General features: G+C 46.3%; 1 protein-coding gene and 1 long non-coding RNA gene across 14 annotated transcripts in view; one reads left to right on the forward strand and one right to left on the reverse strand.

Annotated features, from left to right (window-relative positions):
* Positions 1 to 2,455: 2,455 nt before the first annotated feature.
* Positions 2,456 to 9,005, forward strand: LOC146768616 (uncharacterized). The gene is made up of 2 exons (XR_014958246.1): positions 2,456 to 7,643; positions 8,427 to 9,005. It is a non-coding gene; the product is annotated as an uncharacterized LOC146768616 (long non-coding RNA).
* GDPD5 (glycerophosphodiester phosphodiesterase domain containing 5) overlaps positions 8,833 to 25,349 on the reverse strand; it is a 107,711-nt gene continuing 91,194 nt past the window's right edge. For 7 of the 13 annotated variants that reach the window (XM_085590656.1, XM_085590684.1, XM_085590668.1 and 4 more), the window contains 7 exons: positions 24,763 to 24,845; positions 21,761 to 21,911; positions 21,119 to 21,337; positions 20,327 to 20,484; positions 17,895 to 18,042; positions 12,394 to 12,506; positions 8,833 to 11,024 (listed from right to left, as the gene is read on the reverse strand). In XM_085590656.1, coding sequence (XP_085446782.1) covers positions 10,769 to 11,024; positions 12,394 to 12,506; positions 17,895 to 18,042; positions 20,327 to 20,484; positions 21,119 to 21,337; positions 21,761 to 21,911; positions 24,763 to 24,845 — 1,128 coding nt within the window. In that variant the 3' untranslated portion in view covers positions 8,833 to 10,768. Of the gene's footprint in view, positions 11,025 to 12,393; positions 12,507 to 15,755; positions 15,771 to 16,937; positions 17,021 to 17,894; positions 18,043 to 20,326; positions 20,485 to 21,118; positions 21,338 to 21,760; positions 21,912 to 24,762; positions 24,846 to 25,349 lie in introns of all 13 variants that reach the window. The other 6 variants (XM_077781198.2, XM_085590710.1, XM_085590719.1 and 3 more) reach the window with 2 other exon arrangements.

Raw genomic sequence — 25,349 nt, forward strand, 5'->3', positions numbered from 1 at the left:
GGACTTGAAAGTTATGGCCTCTAGAGAACAAATATCAAGAGGAGAATCAGTTTTCCCCCACATTTATCTGGCCAAACAGCAATGAAATTTTTCCTCTGTGTGCTTTTCATGTGCAGTAAAAAACGCTTCTGCAGTTACCATGTGTGATCTGAAATCAAATCAACTGATAAAAAAGGGGCAAACTCAAAAAAAAACAAACCTGGAGGCTCTGCAGAAGCATTCACTGAACCCCTCAGCGAGGCAGATTTTAACCATGGCTTTGCTGTAAAAAATATGGATATTGTAGAGCAGACCAAAATCCCCCAGAGGTCTGAATTAATTTGGCCCTCTGGAGAAATTGCTTGGGTAACAGAGACATTCAGCACTTTGCCATCTCTTAATTTGCCTCTAATTTTGGTTCACCCTATTTCTCACTGAACCAAACTATGTAGTCTCCTGGAAGCTTTTTAATTTCAATTCAAGGCAGGCTCTGTTGCAGTCTCTTGCTCTGAAGACGAAGCATTAATGGTAATACATTTTTTGCCTGCCTTGTTTGTGTAGATTTATAATTTTATTCTAGGATTTGTCCCATAGTGTGCTCAGTGTGGTTGTTCCACAGAATTGCTGCATAAATTGAGCCCTGCTCCTTCAGCTGCGCATTGCAACTGCAAACAACCTGCTTGCAGCAGCACTGGAACTTGCTTAAGTCACAAGAACCTACAAAATTATATTAAAAACTTTGTCCCAGAAATGTTCCCTGCCTCAGGTGGCTGAAAGCTGTCTCTCTGTCCTGTTCTGCAGTTGGCCTTTTTGCCTCAGTGGGAATCTCGTGCTCTCAGCAGTGTCTGGAGCCATCACCTGGCTTCTGCTGAGCTGAGGGTTATTTTGCTCCCAAGGATGTGAGAGATTTGCAGAACCTGGGGTCAGACCTCGCTTTACCCTTCATTTTCTAGCAGCTGCTTTGTTGTTTTCTAGAGGCTTCTGCTACCCCTTTAAAAACAAGCATCCCAAGAATTTTCTTTTGAAACAGGCTTCCCCTCTCCAAATCCAATTATACTCTTTCAGCTGGGTCATTTTCAGCCCCTGCTGCATTTTTGATTCTTTGGAGTTTTTTTTTTTTTTTACTGAATTTATTTAAAAATACAGCCCTGCCATAGGGAAAACGGGGATTTTCACCCTGCTGACTCCCAGCTCTCTCCCAGAGCCCCTCCTGGCTCAGGTGGGATTTTTTTTGCCTTTGGAAACCACAGCAGGGCAGACAGAGTCAGCTCCCCCCAGCCAGACAGGGAGTGTGGGCTCATCCCACACAGGACAGGACAGGGATGGGCAGCAGGGGGAATCACAACAGGAAAAAGGAAAACGATAGGGGATCTGGAAGTGGGAAACCAAACCTTATCATTCATGTTGGCTGAGATAAAGGGGTGCATTTCATTTTAGCGGTGACAGGAAAAATTCAGTATGCCAGATGGCCTTGTGACACTGCCTGTGGAGTGACACACTAAAACTGTCATCAGAATTGTGGAAGGAATCATTCCAGTTTAGAAAGAATACAGAACACTTTGTTAACAAACAAATAAATAAATAATCTCTGAAGCTGTTTCCATACAATTTTCCCCTCAAGTGTTCATGCTGTAGCCATGTATAAAGACCCTCTTGTTATGGGTAGTGAATAAGGCCAAAAATGGATCACACTGCCTTCTTCAAAAAACTGGACATCTGTTCTTAGAAAACATTAGGGTACTTTCAAATGCAGTACAATTAAATGTATTCCTTAGCTTCAAAATAAAGTACAACAGTCCAGGGTAATTTCTATTTTTGTTGTCCGCAGCGTGCTGCAATCTGGGTTTAAATGGGGATTATTTAACAGTGGCTTGTTTTATTTTAATTAACCCCTCCAACTCGTCTTTCAAACACCTCTTGGTCTTTGGTACCTGAGTGCCCTGGGTGTGCAGGCCCTGCACGGGTGAGCAGGCTGAGGTGCCTGGAGCAGCTCCTGCAGCAGTGTGGGAATCCAGAGCTTCCCTCTGGCTGCCCTGGAAGGCCTGGGACCCTGGCAGGGGTCAGGAACCCCCTGGACAGAGCCCCCAGAGACACTGTCTGGGATCTCTGTCCATGGAAAAGAGTTTTCAATCTTACAGGATGAATTACAAGCTCTGAGTGTTTGATATGAGTAATAATTAAGTGTGGCACGGGTGCAAAAGTAAAATTTTAGAATTCTAGATGAGGGGTCCAAAGGGGACAAGACGGAGGAAATTGGGTGTGTCTTGTCCTTTTTCTCCTTCTTCATGCCCTCCATGTTTCACTGCAGTGTTGGCATTTTCTGTTGGTTTAGGCTGGGGACACACTGTTCAACGTAGGTAACAGATATTGGCACATTATTGTAAATCCAGCCCAGGGAGTTTCTGGTATTTAATGTTTGTAACATCCCACTGAGGGCAGAGCCCCACACGCTGCCCTGCAGGACAGAGCTGGGCAGGGCAGCAGAACATGTTAGAGATAAACAGAATAAACAACCCTGAAACCAGCACAGACCAATTATGGCTTCTGCTTTGGCAGCGGGGCAGAGAGACAGAGACTTCCTACAATCTCAGAATCATCAATACCTCAGATTCGGACACAGCAGGACGTGGCACTTGGGAGGATGCCACTCCTCTGCTCAGGTGTCTTTCTGCTAGAGCACTCAGCAGACTCTCCTCGTGTAACGTTTTGCAGCCCCTGCTCAGCAGAAACAATGGAACAAATCAAGTGGAGAGGCTCTCGGGACCGAAAAATGCATTAATTTTTGTTGTGAAATCCCATGTAAATTTCCTTAACCGAACGCAGTGAGGGAGGGCAAAGACCTTTGCTTCTGACAGCTCTCAGTGTTTCTTACTTTCAGCACAGCATTTTATTTCTGCAGCCAGCAAGAGGCTCAAAGTTCATGAAATGCCTGAATCTGGGTCAGGAAATATTTCTGTGTGTTGCAAGCTGATTTTCCTGTCTAATATATGCTGGAGGTGTTGAGAACAAGGCATCACTGCTGGGTCGTTGCTCTCCCTTCTGAAAATGAGCTGTTAGGAGTCCAAAAAAGAAAATCCTGGGGTAAAACTCCCCCTCTATTAACTGATACCATCCTGTGCTCCTGTTGTCACTTAAGGGTTTAACCTGAAGGAAAAGAACAAGCATCACAAACTCATCACAGTAATAATTCTTCAAGAGATGGATTTGACCTGACCGCCCACAAATCCCAAAATCTCTCATGTTCAACAGGCCCAGCTGGGGATTGGGATGTTGGGAAGGGCTCAGCTACAGCTCCTGTGTGTCTTAGAAACACCTGCCAAGTCCTGAGCCCTGTCCTGAGTGGTCTGGCACTGGTCTTGCCAAGCAAGAGACTCCCAGTTTCACCCTCTGGGCTGTGAAGAATACCCCTGGCACTTTCTCCTGCTGTTGGCCCAGGAGAAATCCATGTTCTTGAGCATTTAACCCTTCTACACCTCATCAGTGATCAACTCAAGAAGAGTTAGGAGCTCAAGAGTTTATTTTGTACAGCATTTATCTCCTGAGGTTAAAAACACACCAGAAACCAAGATTTACAATGCTGTTGTTTCCATTTTTATGAATAGCAAACAGTAAATCAGTCTAATTTATGTCATCTAAACATCTGTTTTGCTTACACTATTCCTTAGTCCACCTTGGCTCTCTGATGATTCCAGTCATATAAAAATGCTCAAAATCATGGCTTGAAAATGGACAAATTTCAAAGATCTCTATTCAATTTTGCAAGATTCTACAAGAAATACAGCTGCATGTGGGTGTTTGGCTGCACATACATTAGAACATCATGTTGAAACGTATTTTGAACATAAGGGAGTAAAGAGTTGAAGTTTTTAAAGTATTTGACTTTTGATTAATATTATTTTTAAAGCCAAACTATCTTTTTAAAAGCTGGGGTATGGAAATGCAAACAATTTGGGTGTTTTACCTCTTCCCCCCACTGCCCTTGAATATGTCCCACAATTGACTCAGTCCCTTCACTAGTGAGGTTAAAATACAACACAGTTTAATAGTACAAGCAGACAAGCTGCACCTCAGGGCTGCCCAAAGACAGTCAGGATGCTGTGCATGGAAAAATGAGGTGTCCCAAAAGCGAGGAGGACACTCAAAGCTCCCAGCTGCCCTGCTTTAGCTCCTGGAGTGCTGCCTGCTGCTTTGTGAATGGAACGAGAGCTGTTTGCATGTGTCTGTGTCAGGGCTTTTGTTTATGACTTCGGTCACTGTTTCCATTTCAGAAGAAATAAGATAAATCCTTTTGACATTCTAGCTCTTTCTCTTCTTGGCTCTAACTGATGGTGAATAATTCAGATTTGGCAAAGGGTTTTGTCTGCCCTGAAATTACATTACTCAGTTGCTGGTAAAATTTGCCAACTGTAGTCTGGGCTGAAAAGGTTTTTACACATTTCAAACCTGAAGAAAAGCCTGTGTGTGTGTGTGTGTTTTTGTTTTTTTTTTTTTTTTTCCCAGGTCTCTATTCTAGTAAAAGATTATCTCTCAATAAGCCGTTCTGCCATTAGAGATCACTATGTTTCCATAAAAGTCATATTAACCATTAATTTATTTCCATTTATTACTCTTTACAGCTATTTACCTGTGTGTGTAACAACATGTGTAATATTTTGGATGTGAGTATCAAGAGCCAGAACAGGACATTAAGACAGTACTGAAAGTTTTGTGGGGTTTTGCTTGTTTGGGGCTTTTTTAATGGAAAAATAAGAGGACAAGTGTTGCAGCAGATGCTCTGGGTTCTTAACTTTGTACTGTAAATACTTATACATCAAAGAAAACCAAAGTCAAGCCCATTCTCTTTTTTAAGACAGAAAGGTTGGGAAAATGAAAGTTAATTATTAATGTGTTAACACCTGATTGAGCAGCACTGTGGGTGCAGTTAATAAAACAGAGTTCTGGGAGAAATTTGCAGGTTCAGAAGGGATCCTCTGCTATAGCCAAGCCAGGGGTTTGTCTGAATAATCACTACCAGTGCTGGATCTGCTTTCTCTGAAGTTATTTTTAGCAAAACAATCCAAATACAGGATACTTGGTAAGCATCAGCATCCGTGTTTATCAAAAATAAAAGCTCCTGCATGATTTGTGAAGCTATAAATAAAGCAAGAGGTTCCTGTGCATTGAAATTTGTATTGTTTGCTTGAATGGCTGCAGAAGCAGCTGGACAGCCCCAGTTCCCTCGGCCTTTCCTCAGCAGGGAGATGCTCCAATCCCTTCAGCATCCCTCCATCCCTCAGCTGGATCCACTCTGACACCCTGTCCCTCCTGTCCTGAGCACAGCAACATAAATCAACTTTCATAAATAAATACAGTATTAACACGTACAGAAGTCACTTTTAAACTTAGCTTAAATTTAAATTAGTTTAAAATTCGGCTGGTTTTTTGACCAGCAACCATGGAGCACGATGAACAGCATCACTGCAGGGCAAAGTTCAGGGTCGCTGCATGGGCTCCACGGCCACCACAGGCTTCTTTCCTATAGCCTGTGGTTAATTACATTTTAATTACACTTTAATGACATTTAAATGACACTTTAATTACATTTTAATTAATGAGGCGTGCTGGTGTGGAGGGTGCGGGTGCGGCCGGCAGCCGCCAGGGGGCAGCAAGGGCACGGCGCTCTCCTTTCTGCCTTAAATTCACCCAAAAAAGCGTCAAGAATGAGCCAAAAGCCGCCTGCCCTTCCGAAACCTGCGCAAAAAATGTGGCGTTTTGTGGTTTTCCTGGTTTCCTTTGGATTTTTTGTTTGTGAGGTTTTTTTCTTGGTGTTTGGTTTTTTTGTTGGTGTTTGGTTTTTTGGTTTTGGTTGTTTATTTGTTTGGTTTTTTGGCTTTTTTTTTTGCTTTTCGTTGGTCTGGTTTGCTGTTGTGTGGAGTATTTTTAGCTTAGCTGATGTAAAACCAGTGATTAATTGATGCCATTAATCAGTAGTACTGTACATTCAGATCTGGGTATTGACTGCACTAGATGATATCATATAACATTCTTTTGATCATCTGGGAATATGAAGGTATTTCTTTAAAAATCTGTGTCTCTTAGTAGTCACGCTGTACACAAGTGCAAGAAAGACAATTCCCCCCCGCCCTCGTTCTGATATCTGTCTGTCTGTCTATCTATCTGTGTATACACCAAGCAAATAGAGATTTTTTTTTTCATTTCTTTGCTTGAAATTCTCTGCAGAATTTGAGATTTAGGAATGCAGGCATGCATGGTAACAAAAATATAATTTGATACTTGGCAGCAGAACAATGGGTTCCTGCCTTTTGTTCAGGCTACTGTCAATTTGCAGCCTTGGTTTTAGGGAGTTGTTGGTTTTTTTTTTTCTTGGGGGGGTTTGTTTGTTTGGGTTTTTGTTTGTTTTTTAAGGCCACTGAAATGACCATCATGCAAGGGGCAACTCACCCTGGTGCCATGAAAGCAAACAAGAAAACAAATAAAAGCTACATAAGTCATGTTGCCTATGCTGTCGGTGTTCTCTGACTTAAAATACTTTGCTAGAAAGAGAATAATACTGCCTATAAAAATATTATCTGAACAGGAACTAGGATCTGATTTTTCTAGGTCTGGGATTTTGTTACTTGGGCTTCTTTTATTCTGCCTTTTTTATTATTACTATTTTTTTTCTTGCTATTTTCTTCAGGGCAGACAAATTCGAAATTTCCTGATCTTCGTAGCAATAAAGTTTTGGCACATCTCTTTTACAATATGCTTTGTTTAGGCTGTCTGAGACTCAGCTACTAAATTAAAAAAAAAAACCACCCATTACAGGCTGGTTTTTAGAGAGCTGATGAGCTAAATGAATCACCTGCTGAAGACACCTTGCCTGCAGCTGCCTCCTGGATAAAATGCGAACCCTAAACATCTGGGGCGAGTTTCAGTCGCTTAAATATCCAGTCTTCAGTATATTTCAGCTTTTTGCTCCTTGCAAGGGCGGTTTGGAGCTGGCAGATCAAGTACTACTGGTACATCCACACATCTGCCAAAGCTGGCTTTCTGTTCTACAATTTTTTTTTTTAATTATTTTAATTTATTGAGAGCAGCTGCTGGACATTTTAAGGTTGGAAACTGGGATCCGACAGTGAAAAAAAGTGAGGTGCACAGAGCTGAGAAGGAAGGTGCACAGCCCCGGGGTGTGGTGTGCCCATGGAAGGCAGCAAGGCAAAAGGGAAATGGAGCATCTGTGTGCATGTCCTGGCACATTTTTGTGTGCCAGGAGTGTGCCAGACTCTGCGAGCATCCCAAGTGCTGGTGCATGGCTGGAAAGGAAAGAAAATTGTCATTTAATTGCGGGGTGAATAGAGGTTTGCAAATATAAGGGTTATATTTGCCAACGTTTTGTCCTCATTTGTCTCTGTAAGAGGTAGCTGGAAATTTTTCAAGTTATCACTTGTCAGGGGGAAGGTCAGCAACAGCTTTCCGTGCTGGCACATTTTCCTCGTCTGGTTTTTTGCTGGAAACGATTTGGTTTAGCTTGAGACTCCGCCATCCCGGGAATGCTTGGCTACCTGTAGCTGAGAAGGGAAATACCCAGCGCAGCGTTTGTGGTTCACACGGGGGCGGCGCGCACCAGCAGTGGATTTGGATTTTTGTAGCTTTGCCATGGGAAGAGAGGCTGGAAGTTGAAGGTTTGGCACTGAAAAAGACACAATTCCCGTTCTGCGCCGCGGGAGCGTCGCTCCGGGATTGGGGCAGAGGGGTCGGGTCCAGTCCTGCCGCTGGCTGCTGGGTGGGGTGCGGGTCCCGAGCCTCCGGGACCGGGACCGGGACCGGGAGCGGGATCGGGATCGGGATCGGGATCGGGATCGGGACCGGGATCGGGACCGGGACCGGGATCGGGATCGGGACCGGGACCGGGATCGGGATCGGGATCGGGACCGGGACCGGGATCGGGATCGGGATCGAGATCGGGACCGGGATCGGGACCGGGACCGGGATCGGGATCGGGACCGGGACCGGGACCGGGATCGGGACCGGGACCGGGATCGGGATCGGGATCGGGATCGGGATCGGGACCGGGACCGGGACCGGGACCCGCAGAGCCCCGCGGGCGCCGCCTGGCGGACACAGCGCGGCGCTGCAGAGCAGCCACTGGGGCTTTAATAAATAAAATTTATTTCTTAGATTATATTTTTACATATATTATGTTATGTTATATGTTATGTTATATTATGTTATGTTATACTGTTATGTTAATATAATTATATAGACTATATTATATATATTATACAATTATATACACTATATTTTATATATTATACTATATTATATCATTATACTATACACTATACTATATTTTTATTATATTATTATAATTTATATATATTATATTTTTATTATATTCTATTTATATATTTTATTTATTTGTCATTATTTATTAATATTTTATTTATTTGTCATGATTTATTCAGGTTGAGCCTCTCAGTGAAGCCAAGAGATGAGGGATTTCCTGCCACGTGACCAACTTAACCCATCCCAAAGCCCCCGAAATAATTTGGAGGTGTTTTTTGCAGATTAGGCAGGGAAGTATTTTTGAGAAAACCCCCAAGTTAAACGATATGGGGTCTGAGGTGAAGAGAGGGTTTCTGCGTTAAATTAAAAATGCATTCTGGAAAATTAAGTCTCTGGAACGTCTCATATTCTCTCCCAGCCTGGCTTTTGTGTGATTTGCTCTTGATTCCAACTGCTCCCAGGGGATTTTCAAGCTTTGGGGTTAAAACGAGCTGCCAGGTGCTGGGCATGACAGAATAATGGGAAAAGCCTCTGGCTCAGGCAGTGGGAGCCTCTGTAGTGCCATAACACAAAACAACAACAGACTGGCAGGGGAATACTGACAGTTTATTTCACAGAGCATTGCAGAGTTTATTTTGATCTAGCTCTAGCTTCATCAAAAAAGTATCATCCTCTGCTTTTTTTCCAAAAAAACAAAAAAAAGGTAGCAAATATTTAGGACAATAACAGTCAGTGCATTATGCATGAAATTTGGGTCTTGTTTAAAAAAAAAAAAAAAGAAAAAAATTCATTGTGAAAACAACTCTTTGTTGGTTTGCTTTTATCACTTCCAAGCTTTTAAGCACTTAACCTTTCAATAAAGTGATCTCCAAGGATAGAAACAGAACATGCAGGTGGTGATCACCAACAGATGCTGAGGTTTAACAACATCTCTCACTTGGCAATGACAATCCACCAGGAATGGTTCAATACAGCACCACATCAAAGGGAGAAGCAACTTAGTTCTCAGAATACCTTCAAATCCACCAAAACCTTGCAGTTCTCCAGAACAAGACACGCTGTATTTCATGGACTTGAGAGTACCATGGAGAAGGACAGTGTTTGGGGAAGGTAAGAGAAGGGGCTTATTCCACTTACACTCACAAAAACCCAGGGAAGATGCAAAAGAATAAAGTCTTGATTTGAGGTGGTGCTTTTTAAAGCATTAAAATTCACATTGTCATTAGCAATGACATAGTTAAGTTGGCCACTTTTGCCCCCAATTCTTAAGACACTAAGCCCAAACTTCAGGGTTTCAAAATGCCACTGGATTTCAGCTTAAAAGGAGAGAGCAGTTCCAAAACAAGAAGAAACTGCTCAGGGCTGTTTCTCTCATGGCTTTAAGTGTGTAATATGATGTATATCAGCATCCCCAAGACTGCCTTCTCCTCTATTTTTTACCTTTTTTTTTTTTTTTTAACTTTTAACCTCTGGTCTAAGATCTTGGGTTAAAGCCTTTCGCATTGGAAACCTGCTGATGGGAGCTTCTTCCTTCAGAGCCCATCAGCATCTGCTGCAAGACCATCACTCCTTTGGAGGACACAAATGTGCAGCTTTTAAAGATCCTGCTTTTACAGCAAGGAGCAAAGGTCTCCTTGCAGGAATAAATTAAATCCCGGGGCTGCTTTGCCTTCCAGACTATTTACAACTTCTTCACCCATGGGCAACTCCTGGGCCCAGAGAGGGGGAAGCTCCCACTGCACCACCACCTCTTCTTCCAGAAGGGAAGCAAGGAGTGACTGCAAATGCCACGTGGAGTGGCAGGCACTTCAGCCAGATCCCAGCGGTGGTGGTGCCCACGGCATTGCCTAGCACAAGCCACCCGGGCTCCCAGCAGAGCCCAGCTTGGGGAGAAGAGAAAAAAGGGGGAAAAAAAATAGAAATGAAGAACTGCTGCCAGCAGAGACCAATCTACAGCCAATGCCCAGGATTTGTCTTCAAAACTCTGGCAGGACATTCCATGAAGGCCATTCCCCATCGAGCATCCAGGCTTTGGGGAAGGAGGATGGGACAAGGAGCAGGCGCCCAAGTGATTGAGCCAGTGCAAGTCCTTCCCCGGCTCTCAACTTCAGCAGGGAAGGGCAGCAAAAATTCCTCTCCTAGGCAAGCTTCTCTTCTCCCAACAGCCTCCTGTTGCATCAGAGCTGCAATTTCATTGCCCAGGGAAAGGGGAACAGGGGAAAAACAAAAGAAACCATAACAAAATCAGCACTTCACAAGAACATCACAACATTCAGCTACACAGTCGCTGCACCAGGGGAAGGACTGGATTAGGGAAAGGGAGAGAAATGGGACACAGGTCCAACGTGTTGCTCCCAAAACTCCCCAAGGGAACTCAGGCTCTCACATCAAGATTCAAAGAACTTCAGCCATAAGGTGGAGGATTTAATGAACACGGTATTTCCACTCATACCCTGGAAAAATTACACTCAAGAAAAAAAAAAAAAAGACCAAAAAAAAAAATTCCAGATTTTCTACATATTTACAAAAACAAGCCCCCCAGCCTCACAACCAGGGAGGTGGAGCAGGCAGTGGTGGGGAGTGGGAGCGGGTTTCTGCCCGAGCAGCAGTTCCTCAGAGGTTGCCATGCCCTGGGAGGCAGGAGAGCAGGGCTCAGAGCCCTCAGCTGAGCCGCAGCTTGGCAGCCCGCGGGTCCGTGGGCGTCACCATCTCGTTGGCGTAGCCGTTCTCGGAGCAGAAGGACAGCTCGTCCGTGGGCTCCACGCCGTTGTTGATCTCTGGGAAGGGCACAGAAAGCAGGGAGGTGATCACAGGAACGTCCCCCCCTGCATGGGGAACTGAGGTGCTGAGCAGCCGTGAGATCCCAGCACATGGCATCCCTCCGATCGCACAGGGAATTAGGAACACTGCTCTCATTTGCAACCAGTTCTGAACAAGATCTATCTCTGGTTTAGAGCTTGGCTCTATGTTTCAGCCCTACAAAATCTGGGCACCGCCAGAGGTAGAGCTGGATCCCCTCTGCCATCCCCCTACACCTGATGTCATTGTCACAGGCTGAGCAAGTCACCTGTGGGAAGAGTGGTACAAATACATGAACCTAATCCTTACCCAGCCTGGAAAGGACTGGCTCCTCCAGTCACTGGTTTCACTGGGAAAAACCTGCACCCATGTTTTTAATGGTGAAACATACACCCTAAGGAGGAATAGTTGTTTCAAAGGCACAAAATTTCAATATGCACCCCCCTCTCCTAAGGGATTTTATGTCTGGGATATTTTATGTCTAGGACATGTTAGGGAAGCTTAATTCTGCTGTGCCAAGCTGTTTTCCTTGTCTGGACTCCCTGGATTTATACCTGATTTTCACCACCTCTGGCTGGCATTTCACACAATAAACAAAGTTGCCTTTTTGCTGTGTCTGTGCCCAGAGCACTAAACCCTGATCCCTGCTGGGCATCTCCAGACCCTAAATACAAAAAAAAAAAAAAGAAAACCCATAACAAAGCTCAGAGGGTGGGGGGATTATATTCACATTCCTTCAAAGGTGAGCTTTCCAGCTTCATGCACCACATTTAACCTTTTAAAGCTAAACATTTCCATCTTTGCTCACAGTTTTCTTATCTTTTTTTAGAGGTGGCATGTGATGGACACATTACCAATGTGTTCCAACAGAAATAAACTCTGGGAGGAGCACAAGGATATCAGGAATGCTACAACCTCTAATGCCACTGAATTCCAGGTCTACCCCAACCTCATCACCATATTTGTGGTCACATGTGCCATTATTAGTGGGTTTTATGGCCTTTGACAATGGCAAGTGAAGATGTGGGACAGTGTGAGATGGGATAACCTGGGAAGCTAAATGCAGGATTTCTGAGCTTATCAGTGCTGGGATGGGCCACAGAATCACAGAACAGTTTGGGCTGGAAAGGACCTTAAGGACCATCCCATTCACAAAAACAAGCCCCCCAGCCTCACACAGGGCTCACAATCAACAAGCCCCAGGAGCCGTGCCCATATCCCACAAGCACAGCGCAGCCAAGTCAGTCCAGTCCCCTGACCCACAGAGGAAACTAGCCCTGAATCTAGAGCAGCTCCTCCCTCAGTGGGGTGACAGCTGAGGGAGGCACCCAGCAGCCCCATCCCTACCTGAGAAGATCAGCTTCTCCTTCATGATCTTGACATCCTGGCTGGAGCGGCGCACGGCAGCGCTGAGCATGATCTGCTCTGGGTTGTAGGTCCTGATGCTTCCCAGGCGCCACCTGCAAGACCAGGAGCAGGATTTCAGGGACAGGAGACATAGGAGAGAGCAGTCCAAGAGACCCTTTGCTCCCTTGCACAACCCCACATGGTAGGAGGATGTTCAGAGATGAGTGACCTCAGGCATCTTTAAGCACCTTGAGCACCCTAATTGCATGTGGGATTAGACCCATGGATTCACAAATCCATGAATTAATTTCCACAAGGCCTGCAGCTGTCTCACATCCCTCTCCAGTTGTGCAAATGAGGCAGAGGTGTTTAAAATTTTAGAGGGAACAGAATAAGAGAACCAGCCAAGTAAAAAACCTACAAATTTTCCCTCACTGAGTGCCATGGTCAGGCTTGTGGGAGAAGAGAGCTCAGAGACAATTTAAAGTTTCAAACACAGACACAGCAAGGAAATGGCCTCAGATTGTGTCAGGGGAGGTTTATATTTGGCATAGGAAATATTCCTTTCCCAAAAGGGCTCTCCAGCCCTGGCACAGCTGCCCAGGGCAGTGGTGGAGTGCCCATCTTAGGAGGGATTTAACAGCTACATGGATGTGGCACTTGGGGACACTGAGAGCAGCCCTGTGGCAGACCCTCATCAGGAGGGGAAGGTGGGCTGCTGGAATAGGGGAAAACACAGCTTGGTGGGCTCAGCCAAGGCAGTGTTCCCAAGACCCCACCATAAGGGGATGGTGTTTAGGCCAGGCTTATGTCAGCCCACACCCCACTGAGCCATTAGCATTCTCCCTGCCAGAGCCAGGGATGCCCTAAAACTATTTGATAAAGAAACAGCAGGGATTTAGGGTGGCTTATGAGGTTTCTGATCTGCTGGCACCATCTAGTGGCTCACCCACACAAGAGAAGGTGATCACAACACCTTTTCAATTTCTAACCCCCTAGCCAGCCCCAGGAGCAGAAGATTTGAGGAGTCCACAAATCTACAGCCTGGGTCAATGGCATCAGCCTGAAAAATCAACATCCACAAAGGAGGTTCTGCAATTTCTTCCCCAGGTAAATGTAGTTGGTGTCAGTTTTGTAGGGTTTCCACCCCCTTCCCAAGTCCCAGTGCTTGACAGTGGGTGATCTGACTCAGGCTTTGACCAGGGTACAGATGAAGGCTACACAGAAAAGAAGGGGTGGGAAAGCAACACGACACAACGCACAGACCCATGGACAGAAGCAATGCAGAGGAAGCACAAGGAGGCAAAAACATTGAAGTATAAAACAAATACATTTTTGTCTCTTCTATCATCATTATCTAAACTGAGCCACTCTGACCTGGAAGAACATATTTTTGCTTTAGTATCCCCTGCAGGCAGATTCCACGAAGACCAATGTGATTGCAAGATCTCACAGGTTAAGACTCTCCTTAAACTCTAAATCAGCACCAAAACACATTGATACAAGTCTTTTCTTTGCCCACCACACCAGGATTTTCAGCATCAAGTCACTCTGTGGCCAATAGCGACCTCTTACCCACAGACCCCAGCTATCCCAGGGGGGACACAAGTCATTCTGAGGCACAGAGAGCCCAGCCTCAAACATGTGCAGGGTCCAAGGGCTTTTCTCCTCCTGCCAAGAGGAGCAAGCACTGCTCTGTGCTCTCCACCTCCCATGGTGGCTGTGGGCAGACCAAGGGTGGTAAAACACACACGAGATGATGGCTCCTCTCACAGGGGTGCACTGCTCCCTGAGCCAGGGAGAGGGTCACCCCATCTCTCAGGGGTGCTTTGAAATATCCTCTCAGAGGAGCCACCAGCACATTCAACCAGGATGCAACTCCAACCAACGCCACGTGACACACTCTGTGCTGTGCTCAGAAGCCTCGGGGTCTCCAAAAAGCTGGTTGAATAGAAAAGAGCACCTCTCCTACCCCCTTGGACTCTGTTGTGATGGACCAGGTTTGGGACAGCAGCGTGCAAAAAGGCCAGAGAGACAGCAGGAAGGTCCTGTTCTGGGAGGCTGGCGTCAGAGCAGACCAGACGGACACGGGGTGGGAACAGACTAAAAAATACTGGGACAACAACACAGAGACAGCATACACCGGGTTAGGGCCACGGCCAGACCCTGGGGCAGGAGGGGAGATGCTCAATGCCATGGAACAGGGACAGGTGGGACAGGGACAGGTCGAGGGAAAAAATGGGGTTGATCGGCACTGAGGTGGTAAGATGGAGCAAGCACAGAGCCAAGCCAGCTGCAGAGTCCCCCTCCTGTGCCTGTCCTGCCTAAAGCCTACTTCTCCTCACCCACGAGCAAGCGGGAGGTGAGGAGAGGAGACCCCCTGACCTCCCTGCACCCACAGGAGGGCTCAGCCCAGCCCTGCAGCCAGGCCCTGCTCTGGGGAGATGCCACGAGGCCAGAACACCAAAGCACCTCATGGGCACCTGCAGGGCTGACCCCACCCCGAGGCAGTGGTGGGCAGAGGGAGGGGGCAACCAAACCCTCAGGAATGCAAGCCCATGGCAAGAGCAGGAGCAATGGAGAAGGGAACACGGGAGGAGCTGGGGCCGAGGGGGGAGGCAGCGAAGGCTTTAGTGCAGACAAGTGCCAGTGCTTCCCTCTAAAGGGGTGGGAATCACTGGGGAGGGAAGGGCCAAAACCAGGAGAAATCTGAGATTCTGACTGATGGAACTTCAAATCCAGTGCTCCAGCCTCAGTTCCCTCCCCTGCTCTTTGTTTTCACACTATTTCCAGTTCCACAGTGATGCAACTCAGGAAGATCCCAATTGATGAGCCAAACCTTTCCAGTTATCAGCCCCATTAATTCAGAGAATTAATTAGAGTGCTACTTTCTGTAAATGAATAGATTCCATGATTTTCTTTGGGATAGAGGTTGGTCTCAAACATTTCTGCTAGACACAGGAAGGAAGGGGATATTTTGCATGGGATTATTTCCACAGAGAAAGCATTACATCCTCTGGGAATTACAATTACAGTGTAATTACTCCCCAATTACAGTGTACCCTGGGACCTCAGAACTGGGCTGTTTTAAAAGGCACTGACTTAGATCATTGCAACAGAAGGTCATTTTGCCTTCAAAACATCCCCTGGCTTCAGCATCAGACTTCCCTGGTGCTCATGGCTACAGACTATGTCATGTTCACACCCTTACGGTCCCCTCCTGAAGCCAGATGTTGGAAAGCATCAGAAAAGCTGCATCCTGCCCTGATAATCTGCAGTGAAGCCATAGCAGAGAGGGAGAAAGAAAGAGAGAAAGGAAGTTTGAATGAAAAAGAGAAAGAGGAGGAAAGCACCAGAATTACCTGATCATGTGATAGCTGTGAGATGCCAGAATGCAGCAGAGAGAGAAAGAGGAGGAACATGCACAACAGTCAGAGCAGTAAGAAAATAAACAAGGCAAAGAGGCAAAACAAGGTTAGTTAGAAGTCATCACAGTTGGTATTTCTCCTCTGGAGAGCCTGCCACAATCCTGTCACTGGGGCTGGAGCAGAAGAGCAGGAGCAGTCCCTACCATGGCTGAGGAGAGAGAAGCCATGCAGAGACAGAGCACGAGCACATCGAAGCACTGCCTCTGCTCCCACCCACCCCCTCATCCTTGCGTGAAGGAAGCAGCTCTGGTTTGTCCCAAAAAGCACTTGGGGAAAAAAATCAAAACAACCAAACCAAAACCAACCAACACACACCAAAAAAAGTCAACCATGACACTGAAGGCCAAATGCCAAGCCCCATTCCCCAGAGCTGAATCACATCAGCAGGTGGTAGTTGGGCAATTCTGCTCTGATTTGGTTTTGACATATCCTCAACCAGGCCAGCAGCTCTTTCATGTGGTGGAGAAACTGCAACATCAGGGAAAGTGGTCCTGCACAAGGCTCCTGGAAAAGCAAGCTCTTTGCTGCAGAAAAGTCCAACTTCTGGAGTAGAGCTTCTCCTTTCTAACTAAGCAGCTGATTTGACTTGCAGTATCATAACATCTCCCACAGTAACTCCCTGCCTATGGCAGGGGTGCTGGAACTAAATAATCTTTAAGGTCCCCTCCAACCCAAACCATTCCATAATTCTGTAATATTTCTACATACAAACAGAAACAAACTGATTTGAGAAAACTGCAACATGTTCTTTTTGAACACTGCAATGGTGGAATCTCAAAATCCCTCTCCTTTTCTTCCTTTAAAGCACTGCAATGTCTTTCTCAACATCCATTTCCGTAAAGCATTTACAGTTTCTCTTCCACATATTTTAGGAGCAAAAGCAAGGCATCTGACACTACTAATTAGTGATCTCTCATTCTTAAAAACCGCACCCAATTCTCCATCCCATCTTGGGAGTGGAATTATTGTTTGCAAGGATTTTTTAATGAGTATTTCCCCCGCTATTGCAATCCAAGAACTGAGGCTCAGGGTAACTCCTTTCTCCCATCTCCACCCAACAATCTGGACAAAAACACAGGTCACAAACACACACGAGCAGAGCTGTAACAAACTTACTTCTGGAATATAAAAACTCCTACAATTACAAGAAATGAAATAAGATCAGACGTGATCCAGATTAGGTGGTACTCGTCTGGAGGCTGCAAGACAGAAAACAGGAGCAGACCTTAAACGTTTGGGTTTGTGCAATCACAGGGAGACCACACATGGCTGCAGTTACCACCGAGGAGCAAGAAAAGCACAGAGCTGCAGGGGTTATGTATAAATCACAATATTTATGACCTTCCTAATGCCAGGCTGTCATCCAAAACTATCAGGGAAAACTGCAAACAGGAACAATTTGAAACTCTCCCTCCTTTTTGTGTGCTCAGAGCTCTCTGGGCTGAGTATCCTATCTCAGCTGAACCTCAGGGTGAGAGCAAGATGCTGTTTGGCAATCCAAGCCTGGGGGAAAACAGGGAAATATATCCATGTAGGGTCTATTTTAAGTACAGATGGGACCTTTTAGGCACAGCCTCATGCTGTAAATGTGATTTCTGTCCTTGCAGGCACTGGTAGGTCTGGCTCCAGTTGCCAATCTAAGTGGTCATCACACCAGCTGAACCATCATCACTGGGTCTCTGCTTATTTTTGTCCAGCAATGGGGTAGCCAGAGGTAAAACCTGTCCTCAATTTGAGATTCAGAACAGGCAAAAAACTCATTTTACAACTTGGCCAAGACACAGAGGCCTGCTTTGCTGGTTCACCTGTGTGCCTGAAACTCTTAACAGTTGCTCAGCACGTCTGCAAAGGTGTTCTTCCAGGGAATGCAATGCAATCTTCAAGGATCCCACCCAAATCGATGGGATTGTGCAAGACCAACATCAATTCATTAACATCTCAGGGCTCAGCTGGACAGAGGGTGGAAAACCATCAAGCCCAAGCAAACCTCCCTGGAGTATCTCTCACCTCCACACACACCCACTGCATTTCCTCCTGCCAGAGGCTCCCAGCCCCTCCCAGGGTGGTGCTTACCATGAGCCAGATGGGGAAAGGCACCTTGCGGAGGAGGTGGGAGCTGTCGGAGGTGACCGAGGGGACGCCGGCGCACCAGAGGATGGAGAACAGCCAGGGCTCGTTCACTGTGTACAGGTTCACACTCAGGTTGGCCACAGCGTAGTCCCTGCCAAGGCACACACAGGATGACATGCAGGACCCCACCAAACCTCCTCTCTTGCCATCAGCCACAGCTAGGTTCATTTGGTTTGAATTGTGGGGAAGTAAAAGTTTTCAGCAGGATGTGGGCACCTTGTGAGCAACCCAAGGGCGCTGCAGGCCAATGGTTTGATCCTGACAGCTTTCCTCACCTCTTGGCTGCTGTCTGGCACAGGCCACTGACCATCTCAGATGCTTCCCCAGCAATCATGGACATGGTGTGTTTCTGGAACAACCATCTCATCGTGCTGATGCAAAATTAGCATCTACTTCAGAGGCCTGTAACATTTCTGGCGCAATCTGCTTAATTAAACACTGACAGACTTGTCTCTAAAATCACCTCCTACAACTTCCATGCCCTTGTTTTGGGGACAATTGCAGAGTTATAGCTTCCAGTCTCCTGAGATCATTTCCAAGCAGCTAAAACTGGCAGCTGGGGTCCAGGAGCAGCCAGCAGCAAACCAAGCACTGGCAATTACCTGGTACCCAGACAATTTACAAAAATCACTCTATTTCCTCATCTGTGAAGCAGAAGCACCAACAATCCCCCTCACACAGGCAGCACAGATTAATCCCTGCAATTTAACACTGACAAAACACTTTGAGGTGGAAGGTCACACAGTGCAAGACATGGACATCTCCCAGCTCACAACAGGAACAAGGTGCTCCAAAGGGGTTCTCAAGGGCAGGGGTGGTTGCAGCAATATTGCATCCAGGTGCTGGATTTGGAGAGAACTGTGTTAAACCAGGGCTGCAGCAACACCTCACTGGGCACCACAGTGTTCAAGAATCATTCAGGAGACACCTCTTATTTTGGAGACCTCTTATTTTTGGGGTTGATGGGAGATTGGGGCTGGTAAACTGGGATAGATGAGTGAGTGGACACAGAGCTCTCTCCATGGGACAGAGCAAACAAAAGGAAAAATAAACAGGGATTACCCTGCAGGTAAAGCACAACCTTGGTTGTTGGGAAGGATGGATAAATATAATTATTCATAAATAATACAGCCAGGATGAGAACAGTCCTCCCTGCTGGCCGGACAATGCCCCTGCCTACAGATGGGTCCAGGGGTCAAGTGGACTGTTCCATCTCACCCCAATGTATGGTTCACCCTGCACCTGTAACCCTCCCCTGAAACATCAAGTGCTTGTAACCCCATTGGCTCAAGCCTTGTTCCAGCCCACCTTGAAGCCCCTGATAAGGGGGCTCTGAGGGGCCAGACGCCCTCTTGGAACTTCCCCTTCTCTTGGAACTTCCCCCTCTTAGGACCTCCACCCTTTCCTAGAGCATCCTCTTGTCTCTCCCCTCCTCCATCCCCTCAGGTCTTGCCACATGCTGCGTCTGGGAGCTCCAAGCAAGAACTTTCTCCATCCCTAATAAACCTTATATCCCAAGAGCAGCCTTCAGAGATCTCTCGTCTCCATTCACCTAAACCGTCCTGGAGCTCAGCACTCCATACTTGGTTTTAAGTGTGAGGAGCTGGACTGCCTGCTGGCAGCCATGCAAGGACACCCCATGGATCACCCCAAACAGGGCCACGCTTTCAAACAGCTGCAGGCTCAGCTCTTCCCTACTTCAGCTCTATCATGCAGCCAGACAGCTCCTTTAGAGATATTTCTCTTCTGCAAACCTGTTTAATTTAAATTTTAAAAACCAGAAAAGCCCTACTAGAAACAATCTGCCCTCCCTGGGAAAGGGGGCAAAGCTGGGAGTTAAAACACCACTCAGTTCACATACAGGCTCAGGCAGGACAGGAACCCCTTGCTGTGTCAGGGTCATCAGAGAAGAGCTGATCAATCTAAATAGATGATACAGGACAGGAATTTCTCTTTCTGCAAAGAGAAATTTCTGAAAGCATATCCAGACGTTGGGCTAATCAAAATTCCATGCTAGCAGCTCTGGAGCAGACAAAGGGAAGCAAAGGGCAGCTGCTAATGAGGATGAAGCAGAATTCAGAGGGAACTCAGTGTGAAAGGCCTTCACTTTTTCCCACAACTGTGAGTGCAATAAGAATCAGCCAATTCATACATTTGTATCTCAAAGAGGCTCATCATATCCTGAGACAGCACGTACAGATGTCAGAGGCAGCTGTGCACTCCCAGAAACAGCCCGGATTCCCAACGATGGGTAGAGAAAAGCTTGCACAGCTCAAGCTTTCAAGAGCAAATCCATCTGGAAAGATGCCCCTGTGCAGGCAGACAGGCTGGGATGCCCAGGAAAGGATGCTGAGGGCTCTGACGGAGGGCAGTACCTGACATCCTCGTTGGTGACCTTGGTGTACCGCAGGTTGAGCTTCACGATGCCCTTCTCCCTCAGGTGCTCTGCATCCAGCTTGAGGCCAGAAGTCTGCTGGAAACCAGGAGCAACCTGCCTGACCAGCTGCCTCTCTGTGTCTGGCAGCCACATCACCTGTGGGGGAAGTGAGACAGGACACAGGGTATGGCAAATGTGGCTCCCAAATCTGGCAACGTGCCAGCCCAGGGCATGGAATTCCCTGAGCTCACACCAGGATTCCAAAGCACGTCAAATTGACAGCTCACACTCAGCTGCAAGAGGTAAAGTGGATCACTGAATCACAGAGTGGTTTGGGTAGAAAGGCACCTTTGAAGTCATCTCATTCCAACCCCTTGCCATTCCAACACCTTCCTCTAACTCCAAACCCCAACCAGCCTGGTCTTAATAACTCAGTGACACTCATCTACCAAATCATCAGAACAGCACAGAAGCAGCCACCTGCATTTTCAGTAGGGAACCAAAGACCTAAGGGAGAAATCCCACTTCACATCCCCACATCTACATTTGAACGATTTTTCTCTTGCCCTTCTCCTCCATCTCCGTTGTGGCCTTAGTGGGGGCTTTAAAAAAAAGAGGGAGAACCAGTTTCCTTATACCCAGAGATAAAGAACCTCTGCTGAGCTGTACCAGGTGCTCCATTCCAACCTCTGTGCCCAGCACAACTTCCAGTGATGCCCCACTGGAGACACACAAGTGGAAACCATAAAGAAACCTATTTTGAAGATATCCCCAACCCCACAGAACTCACAGCCTGCTGCTGAATCCCCGATGCCAGGATGGTTTCCAGGGTGATGTTGATGTAAGTTCTGTAGTAGGGATGAGCTGCTGGCAGGTCCTGGAAGTTCAGGATGAGGGATGTATTGTCCTTGATCACCTCCAGCATATCTTCCAGCTTGCAAACTGACTGGTTGGCAGCCTCCAAGTAGTCAGCCCTTGAGAGAGACCCTGCAGTCCAGAAAGGGTCATTCTGGAAGCAAAGCAAATCCCAGCATTACTGCCACAAACCATCCCAGACCCACCCAGTGCAAAGACTTTCTTACTTTTTTCTTTGTGGACATGATCGTCCCAAAATAAAATTCAAATGAAGGGGAACAGTGTACAACACACTGTTTTTTCTGTCTTTTTATAATCATATTTAAAAAAGAGATTATAACTGGGGGTCTTGATGTTCATTGTGGTGTCAGCCAGGCTTGAGGCCCATTTTTCAGAAGAGGCACAGGAAAACAACATGGCTTAGACCAAGCCATGGTCTTTAGGAGAGACAGAACTAAACATGGTCCATGCATACTTGGTCCAGCTGCACCACACCACCAAGGAGATGGATCCACACCTTTCACCCTCAAAGAGGACCTGGGCAGGGGCTGTGATCCCATGACTCCATGGCACCCACCTGCAGGAACCACTCTCCAGCATTGAGCTTTTGCAGGTCAGTCCAGTTGAACATGGAGGAGTGCTCGTAGGCCCGCTCTGGAAACACCTCCTCCACATTGGTTGTTCTCCTGAGAGTCTTGTCATGCATCAGAAAGGGCACCCCATCATAACTGCAAACACAGACCCTGTCACAGGTGGAGGAGAGAAATTCCCCTTCCCACTCCAGCCAACATTAAAATTCTTGGGAAGGTCTCAACCAGCCTAGAAAAATCCCCAGCATCCTCAAGAGGAAAATCTCCCTTAGATACCTGCTGGGGTGTTGGCAGTCACTCTGCACTGACACAACACTGTCCATGTCTCATCCATTTCTTCTCATTAGCCCCTCCAAAATTTAAAACTCAGGTGGCTTCGACAAGAACACCTACCCTGAATATTGATCAAAGCTTCTGCAGCTCCCAAAACCATCAGAGGCTTCCCTGGATGCATAGACACACACAAAACTCTCCACAGCAGATCAGGAGGGGAATTTTCAAAGCCTCTCACTCTACATGTGAACATCTGGCTTTCAGCAAGATGCAAGGCTTCCAAACTACCAAAAATGCTCTGAAATTGCCTTCTCCAATTGAAAACTGGTTTCATGCCCACATGAGTTAAGTTCATGCTTAAAAAAAGAAAAAAAAAAAAAAAACAAAAAAACCCACACACCTCTCAGATGAAACTAAGCAGCCAAATGCATGCCCTGGGGCTTTTAAGTCATCTGGATATTACAGAATAATGGTTCTGAAAAGCATAAAAAACTCTTTAAACTTTCTTCCACTCCATTTTCTGTGACCAGATCAGTGGTGAAACACTGGGTAGTGATAGTTTTTATCAAAAGCAAGGGAACAGTTGTCTGCACCCAGGAATCAGGACAAACCCAGGGCAGCCAGTCTGGTAGCAATGACAATTTACAAAGCAAGGAGCCCATGTTCCTAACAGGAGACTCAGAAAAAGTCTGAAAACAGGATGAGCTGAAATAACAAATCCCATTTGAATTAGGAGACATCCCAGAGCTGTTTCCCAGAGAGAAAATGAAACCCAGTTTTAGGGGATGGAGCAAATGTTGCCTCAGCTTTACCACTGCCCTCAGAAGTCCCTTCTCACAAAGGTCACTGGCATCTTTATTTGCTATTTCTGGCCTGTGCTGTGCCAACTCCTTCCCCCAGTCCAAAGCAACCTGCTGACATGGCAATCCCACACTGCTGCAGTCAAAGGGTTTAATAAATACAGTTAAAAATAAAATTAAAAAAAAAAAAAGCTAAGCAACTGCAGAATGAGGAATGTGGAATGTTTAAAAGTGCCAGGAGCTCGAGTTTAACATCTCATAGAAGAGCAGAGCACTGCTAAGCCTTAACCACAGTGCAGAAATCCTTTGGGCCACTTGACATTTGCTCCCTCCTTTCCAATCCTTCCCTCCCAGCAGCACCCAGGGCTAACCACAGGGTCTTGGCAGGCCCAGGTTTGAAGCAGTAATTCAGACAGCAATCAGAGACAGCTTTAGAAGCAGAGATGTGCGAGGGGGTGGGAGAGAAAGAGAATCAGGCAGCAATTCTGGGCTCCTGCCGCTTGGAGCAAAGCTGGCTTGGGTTGGGATGTGGGGTGGGTATGGAGCAGGATGTGATGGCTCTGAGTGCATGTCCAAGCTGCCCACCCATGCTGGTACGTGTCTAGAAGAACATGGAAATATTCCAGGAGGGATGGATCCATCCAGCCTCAGGCACAAAGAGCATCTTCCCAAAGAACAAGGACAGCAAAGGGTGTTGTGCTAAACCCTCCCTGAGGGTGCTGCCAGCTGCACCAATATCCCACTTCTCAGCCTGAAAGTCAATGGAATCCTCTTTTTCTGAAGGCACTTGAGTCTCTTGGAGAAGGCACAGGAAATTGGGCCATCAAGGGCATTGTTTAAGCCTGGAGTGCTCCTCTGGGATGGCTGATGAGTGGCAATGGGGAAGGATCTTGGAGCTTTTCCAGCTCTCCTCCTCCCAAAGCCCACCTTTCTCCTTGGCCAGTGTTAATAGATTCAGCCACGTGAGCCAAGTGCACATCTGGGAACTGGCCACTCAAGTCAAGTACTTGTCCCCTCACAGCAGCTGATGAACTCATTTTGGGAAAAACAAGAATTGTATAATATGCATCCTAATTCATACTCCATCCTTCCACAGTGACCTTCCACTCACCAGTGGCAAGAAATTCCTTCAGTTTTTAAATAGTTTTCTCTCAAAAAAATTATATGAAGTAAAAAGAAAGCGATTAAAAATAAAACTTCGTTCTCCTAGGATCTGTCCATCAACACAAACCTCCAAAGCAGTCAGGGAAAAAAATAAAACACCTGCTTTGAGCCTTTCTTGTGTTTCTAAGTGGTATTGGGAGAAACTGGGAGCAGGAATATTAAGGAATATTAAGGAACTTCCAAACTCCTGGAATAGAGCACAGCTCTGGAAATAACCCCCTCTAAGTTCTAATTGGTTTTGTGCACTCAGCTTGACATTTGCCAGCAAGCAATGACTTTCTGACAGTCACCAGGTTCCTCCTTTCCTAAAGATTAATGCCAGAGGAACAGGAGAAGGAAGGGCTTCCTCCTGGTGTATTCTTGGGACGATATTTCAACGTTGGTGAAAACTCTCCTGTGCAACAAAGTCAGATTGAAATGTCTGCTCTGTCTGCACCCAGGGTATCCCAGAAGATGCCACATTTAAGCAGCTCTGGCTGTGTTTTACTGGAATGAAACAGGCCCGAGGATAAACTACAGCCTTCTTGCAAATGAAGACAACAAAGTGATCCAGGTTCCCTCATTTGGATAAGTCTACCTTTCACCTCAGTGAAATAATCAGCAGCATCTGACAGACAGCAGTTACTGCAGGAGCTCTCCAGGACAGCCCTTCCCAGTGGGAAAAAGCTGTAGTGACCAGACACTGGATATGCTGGACCATTCCTGGCTTGGATTATCCCCAGGCAGCCCCAGAGCAGCCAGCACTGACCCACCTCAATACCACATCAGCCTGCACTCCATACACCTTCTGCTCCACTGCCTTCTGGAAGGACATCAGAGTGTTCTCTGGTGCCAGCTGTCAGGAAAACATAAAAAAAAAGCAATGAGAGATCAGTAGCATGAGGGAAGTTTACAAAGCACTGTCAGCAAGGATGCTGGGAGAAGGGTTGGGAGATATCAGGGACCCAAAATATTATTACTCCATATCTATCTGTGCCCAAAAATTGCTGTCTCTTCCATACCACAGAGAACAACTAGACCAAACATTCTGTAAGATACATTTTACTCTCACTTCTACTCATTCCATAAAGTCATCTATTAGCATAAAAATTAGAGAGTTTCTCTAATAACAAATGTTCTGCTTAGTTTTACCAACAATTAAAAAAATAGCCATAAGCCTAGAAAATTTATCCCTGTGGCTATCAGAGAAGGACTCAAATTTTATTTGAAATTCCTCTCAGTTGAATGGAGCAGATGGTAACAGAATTAGGATTTGTTTAAAATAAAAATGGTATTAAGACAAATACTTTACTGTTCTACAAAAGCAGTACAGTGTAGCTACTCCCAAAATACCCATGAA

The sequence above is a fragment of the Lonchura striata genome, chromosome 1, assembly GCF_050655825.1.
Source record: "Lonchura striata isolate lonStrDom1 chromosome 1, ASM5065582v1, whole genome shotgun sequence".
In the NCBI taxonomy this organism is placed as follows: Eukaryota; Metazoa; Chordata; class Aves; order Passeriformes; family Estrildidae; genus Lonchura; species Lonchura striata.